The sequence below is a fragment of the Thermobia domestica genome, chromosome 3, assembly GCF_964235325.1.
Source record: "Thermobia domestica chromosome 3, izTheDome1.hap1.1, whole genome shotgun sequence".
Classification (NCBI taxonomy): Eukaryota; Metazoa; Arthropoda; class Insecta; order Zygentoma; family Lepismatidae; genus Thermobia; species Thermobia domestica.
In genome coordinates, this window is record NC_137456.1 from 111642310 (window position 1) to 111649254 (window position 6945).

A 6945-nucleotide genomic window follows, 5' to 3' on the forward strand; every position below is an offset into this window, starting at 1 on the left:
GGCTAAAGGAGACAGTGATGATGAGAAATGAATGAAATGAAGAAAGTAGAAGGAAATGGGGAAACCTCGAGAAAAACTACGCACACGGTGTTTGTCCACCACATAGCTCACTTGGCGCGAGCTGGGATCGAACCAAGGATCCCATACACTAGAAATGAACACTTTCACTCCGTCACCGCGATCCCTAAGGATTAAATCAAACTTTAAAAGTAATAATAAATAACACTTGCAAGAAATGGAAACTGAAATAATACTTCCGATCTGCAGAAATTTCTCGAGAGTATTGGTATCCACTTAAAATGCTTCCCACAGCCAAAGGCAACTTCATGATTAGGTTCAATTAAAAACTAATCTACTTTGAAGTATGTAGGAATTGCAATGCTCCACTTGAAAGCTAATATACAAGATTTCCTGCTTTGAAAGCAACGAGATAGCGGGTGTGGCATGAACAATCGGTAGCTTCAAGGTCGGAGAACAAGATTACTTGGGAAGTATAAATACCCACACAGGTAAGTAGTATAGCAAATATCTGAATCGACAACAAACCATTCAAAATGTACAAGCTGGTAAGAACTTTTTAAAATTTAAACAACAATTAACTGGCTTTTTGACCTTAATTGCCACATAGTCATCAGATGTTCTATTTCCTATCAAGTATATATTTTGTAAGAATGAAGTATAAAATAAGTAGATTTAATCATGTTTTTTTTTTTTTTTTTTAAAGGAACAAATAAAAACACTCTCCTTTCTTTTGTATTGTCCCTGCGTGAGCCGTACGTATTTTCTTTAATACAGAGACTTGAAATATAGGCTTCAAAACTACGATGAATGCAGGGACGTACGCAGGAATTTATTTCGGGAGGAGTCTAAAGCGTTTCGGGGGATGCAAATACAATTTAAGGCTAAATTAAATGAAAATTTCTAAAATTGCCCCTAAAAGTAGACTACATTTATTAAAAAGTCGGGATTTTGGGGGGGGGGTCCGGATAATTATGTTCTTTCTACTAATTAGGGTATGGAGTTTTTTTGTTATGCACCAAAAAAGCACGTTTTAAATTAATTTAAAGTGATTTACAATGTAAAGATAAATAATTTGTTTTTATAACCGTGAAAAAAATGAGATATCACAAAATATGTTTTCTTCTTCTTCTTTTTTTGATGGTGGTGACCAACATTGCCTAGCCATTTTGGTGCAGTTTACTATACAGATCCACATATTTTAATATGTACAGAAAATTTGGGCAAGTCTTTAATTTGCCCATTTTATGTTGAGAACAGAACCCAATCAACCCCTGCGGGGCTTCTAACCCGTTCCTACTACTACTACTTCTACACTACTTCTACTATGGATCCGTATAGTAAAACGCACCGCCATTTTTACTTTTATATTTATGAAGTGACTTTTTTTTTTTTTTTTAGTTTAAATCGATTTCAAGGCTGGAAACAACAGTATAGGAATATATGAGATGCATTTAAAGAGTACTATGATTACTAAGTGGCAGCACATGTTAATTTCTTCCAGTTGTTTAGGTTTTGACGTAAGGCTTCGGAGCCATTCAGAATGCGTAATATATCGTATTCATACTGAATAAATGACTCAATGTTTTCCAGAAAGAAATGCACTGTCAAGATAAGTTTCACATATTTCTCTAATAAACCTATTTTTTTTTTGAATTAAAAAAAATGGAAAAATAGTTGAGAAAATGTGCAAATTTGGTTAGCACTTTCAAAAATGTATTCGAATAATGTAGTTGTGTAAAAGTTTGTTTTCTGTGGGTTCATTACAGCATCAATGTTATTCTTAAAGGTATGCAGAATTAGAAATGGGGAATCTAGAAATGAATGTTATTAAATAATATGTATAATGCATAGAAATTACAAGCAAACGTTTAATTAGTGGCCTAGAACATTATTAACCATTTAAAAATACAATTAATATTTGAATATTAACAATGATATCTTTCTGCATGTACAAGTATTTAAATTATGCTATTCATTACAAACTTTCTCAGGAAATTATTTTATACTTGTTTCTAGATCTTCTTCTTTGCTCTGTTGGCTATTGCCACAGCTGCCCCTGGCCTTCTGGCTCCAGCCGCTGTTGCCTACAGTGCCCCAGTAGCTGCCGTTGCTGCTGCCCCAGCCGCTGTTGCCTACAGTGCCCCCGTAGCTGCTGTTGCTGCTGCCCCAGTGGCCTACACCACTGGCTACAATGTTGCCTACCGTGTTGAACCTGTTGAACAACATGGATACAGAATCGCTTACTAAAAGGGATTACTGAAAAATGATATTTAATTGTACATTTAAGCTGAGTTTATCAATAATAAATCACATTTCTGTAACAAATTATCTTTCCTTTGCTGTTTAGTTGAAAAAATCTAGAAAACAGTAGTTGAGAAAACGAGCAAATGTGGGTATCATTGCAAGAGTAGTGTGATATGCGTATAATACTTTTATGTATAAACATAATTTTATTTTGACATCACAATATACCTACATGAAGCTTGGAATCCAAAGGCCTAAATAATCATGATGGCTCTTGAAAATTGACAAGAGATCTTAAATTTAACGTCCCACGCATATGCTCATTTAGCCAAAGGAGACGGGTGAAAGTGAATTATTATAAAGAAATTAATGGAGTGGGAGGAAACGGAAGAGCTCCGTAGAAAACATGGACATAGTTTCCACCACAAACTCATATGTTTTGGAGTCGAACCAGGAACCCCTTGGATCAGAGAGGGCGCTTTACCACTGAACTACCGTGCTTTCTTTTTATCTCTTTTATTACTGTACGTATAGTCTGGGTTCAAAATTTCATTTATGCTTCACTTGGCCTTATCTACACCTTGACATATAAGAACAGCACCTGAATCGTTTTTTGGATCTTGACAAACGTGTAACCACTTTTGAGCCTTTCTTTGAAGCTTGACACAGAACATTTTTAGCTTGAGAGTTTGTAAAGGTAACGATAAATTATATAGCTTATATTCTTGGACAATGCAATGCTTCGATCAAGATAACTCATATGATATAAGAAATGCTCTGGTATGTTTTTATTACATTCTTTTCTGTATCAAATTCTGTGGTGGTCTTGGTTTTACAGTCCACGAAAGGTTCCTCTAGCAAGCCAAGTGACTTGTTAGTTGAGAATGTGAGTGCAATGCGTCAGCTTCAATATTTTGAACACATCTCAGTTACCTTTCAATACTAAGCTAGCAACGAAAATTAAATGCCATAACAGGGAATTGAGAATGCGTCCATGCATTTGAAAGGCATACGTGCTTTTTTTTTTTTTTTTTTTTTTTTAATAGTGGAGCACTTTGTTTAGCCAAGTCAATGTGGTAGTAAAGTCGATCAAAGATTTTTTTTTAGAAATGATTATCACATATAAATGAGTATTTGATGTTACACGGGAATTTATCGCGCCAAGATCGACTTAAAAATCTTCATCTTCTACATCTTTTCGTCACAAATGACGTTACTTAGCTCATAATTCACATCATGTTTCACTTTCAGTTTACCTCAGTGTTTTATCTTCTGTAACCAATTACATTTTAAATTCCACCAGTAAGTATGACAAACGAGATGTACCTTAACTAAAATACAGCATTATAACTTATTAACTAATTGATTATCTCTCGGCCCAAGTCTTTCATCATGCAAGGCCGTTAATTGTTTCGGCAGCGGAGTAACTACCCCCTCAATTAAAGCTCCTCGATGTTTGAGGGACCCACTTCAAGATAAAATTTTCTTTTCCCGTGTGATACGGTACGAAAATGATTACTATAAATTAAGCATGGAATAGGTTTACTACATGTAGAATTAAAAGTCATCGAAAATGTGATCTGATCCCATTTCAGTAAAATATCTATTATTAAGTCCTCTAGAAACAATAGGCCTATATTTCTTAAAGCCTTTAAGCTGTGTCAAATGTAATCCCCTCGATTTTATTTGTAAAGCATGGAGCGGGTTCACCATATTATTTTGAAAAGAACTGCTGTTGCTGCCACATCATCTGAACACAATATATTACCCTAAGTTGAAGCATAAATGTAACCTGGGGGAAAGGAAGCTCATTCCGTAGCAGTTTGCATCAAAGGAACGCAAAATTTAATTGTGGTCAGCGATAGACGGCATTGCAGGTATAACTACTTATTGCTTTATTTGCACTATGTATATTGCTATATGAAAATTTTGCGAAGACCGTTACGGAATGATGCCCTGGCCCCTACTATAGTAAAACGCCAACTGGTGCCCCTAGAAGTATCAAAATATTTATTAAGGTATTACACTCTAGCGAGGGTGATATTTCATATTTCTAGGACTAACATGATTTTTATCTACGGGGGTCCAAATATTAATACTTTTCCTCCTAGAAAAAGTTCCAGATTACGGCGTTATCACCATGTGACTTATAAATAGTGTATGTGTTTCTAGTTAAGAAAAGTGCTCATTTCATATTAATAGAGGGAGAGATTTATTGTAGTTTGTTAAAGAGTTAAAGGATAATTAACAGAATGAAGTTAGGTGTATATAAACAACTTTATCATGAAGCCCTTATTCTTGCTCTCAATTTGTAAGATCCTTATGAGTGAACGGTGCGATAAAGACTTAAGAAATAGACCTCTACAATGATAGTTACCAAGGTGAAGACTATACCACCCCAGTGGCGTATTTAGGGGGGGCTTCCGGGCTTAAGCCCTTCCCCCGAAATGTTACCTACTATAGTAAAGTATATGAAATATCTTGCAGAATTTTCACATTTTCAGGCAAAGCCCCTCCCGAAAGTTAGCAAAGCCCTCCCCGAAACAAAATCGTAAATACGCCACTGATACCACCAATGCATAATTATACAAGTATAACCATATGAATGATAATAATATCTTTTCTTTCTTTTTTTCTTTTTCTTTTTTTCTTTTTTAACGAAAGAGAGTGTGATTATGCGGTCAGAAGAATATTCTTTTTGAACGAGGAATATATTCAGAAACTCAGAAAATTGTTTCGTAGGTTCTGTAGCTACTAAGGAATGACAAAGGGAAATAAGTAATTAATTTTCAATTCAGTACAAATGTTTTCTCAGTAAAAAGAAAAAAGAAAAAGAAAAGAAATAACACATGATTATGATACAATGCTGATCATGGCTTGTGTTAGTGAGCTATTTGAGCAATTATGCCAAAATACTTCTCTGCGACATGCCATTATTTCAAGAAATACCCTATAGCAGTGGCGGCCGGTGGATTGTGGTTTCGGGTGTTGCAGTACGAACAACCGGAGACAGAAGATATAAAGTGGACACATTGACTAATCAGCATAACTTTAGATGCAAATGCTATGTGACATGTTAAATTAAATAAAATTCTGTGTTTAAAAAATTTAAAAAAATGCAGAACATTTTATCCAATTAATCACCTTATTTAATTAGTAAGTTCATCCTCCTCTCTTTGATTGGAGCAAATCTGCCTAATACATGCTGCTTGAACTCTGGTATTCTTATTGTCAGGTCTTTTTCTCTGGAAAGCAAAACATTCTTTTTGATGTGGAAAAAAATTTTCCTTCTTTTGCTGACGCCATAGGTACAGTTAATATTAATTTCAGAAGCTTTGTAAATTCACTGAATAATTTTTCTAGATAATTGCAAACAATTCATTCTAGCAAACCCAGTCCCTGACAGTGATCCGAATTCCTCTTCAGTGTAGACTGAAGAGAGTTCGTAGCAGAGATCAGTGTTATAAAAAAATGTACATTGAACACACTTTATTCACAGTTTATCTAGGAAAATTTAAAATAAATTGTGGAAATGTATCTAGTGCAAACAACATTACTGCCATAAGATGTCCTGTAAATTTAAACCGGATTTTTTCCCACCACTCTACTGAATTCCCTTTGCTTGTTTTGTCTAAGCCTTAATTGCAAGTTTTTCCTCAGTTGAAAGCTGGAAAAAAAAATTTGTAAGTTATTTACAGAAGTCATGGTATACAATTCATTCAGAATTTGTAGGTTTTTTTACAGAATTAAAGCACACATAATAAAATTAAATGTAATAACTAATAACTAAAACAGCTGATACAAAAGAGGTACTGGTATATGAATTGCGAATGTCACATATTCATACATCAACACACACATATATGCGTAAAAGAAAGAAAAAAAAAACTACATTCCAAATCATCCGTCTTGGTTGTTACGCAATGCACGATGAACACAATATACTTCAACATAAGGCGAAACAACGCTTATCAATGTCATACGTTCTGGAAAGCAAACCTTGAAACCCGCCAGATGTAGGGTCAGCATATAAAAAAAAGCCAAAAATCAAAGAACGTCAAAACAAGCAGCATTGCCAATTCTACACCCAGAAATGTTAGGTAGGAGTGGTCCAAAGGATTTGAGGGAGGTCCAATACGTCTACGTAATATCGAACCTACGAGTATCTTATACTGCATCCGAAAAAACGATAAGTGATTCTTAATTATTTTCACCTATATTTTTTTTTTTAGAAAAAATGATAGAACGATTATTTTTATAAGAAAAGAAAGAGTACATGATGAGGCGTAAAATAAAATATTTAGCCTACATCGATCATTTCTCTGTTAAACAAGTATAATTCGTTAGGAAAGTCTACAAATGTTAGTCAAGTTTCGAAATTTTTGGGAGGTCCGGATCCGGTGGACCCTTCTCATAGCTACGCTCCTGAGCATTGCTAACTAGTCCCAAATTCAATGTGGCGTTCCCCATCATACAGTTTTATGTATTAATTATCAAGAGTATAAAATATACTTATTTTATAAAAGAAATATGTATATACTAAAATACTATCCACAGAGGGGGGAGTTCTATATATTGACTTATTAATATTTGGTACACAAATTGCTATACAAGAACCTTTCATTATCTATATAAGCTAAGAATTAACTTGTAATGGGGTCTACTTTCATTTGTTTTCTG

At 34.4% G+C, this 6945-nt stretch overlaps 1 protein-coding gene across 1 annotated transcript; it reads left to right on the forward strand.

Moving 5' to 3' along the window:
• The first annotated feature begins 501 nt into the window (after positions 1-501).
• Positions 502-2346, forward strand: LOC145681484 (uncharacterized). Its single transcript, XM_081753133.1, has 2 exons — positions 502-566; positions 2038-2346. The coding sequence occupies exons 1-2, from the start codon at positions 555-557 to the stop codon at positions 2266-2268; spliced, it is 243 nt and encodes an 80-aa protein (XP_081609259.1). The 5' UTR covers positions 502-554; the 3' UTR covers positions 2269-2346.
• Positions 2347-6945: the final 4599 nt, after the last annotated feature.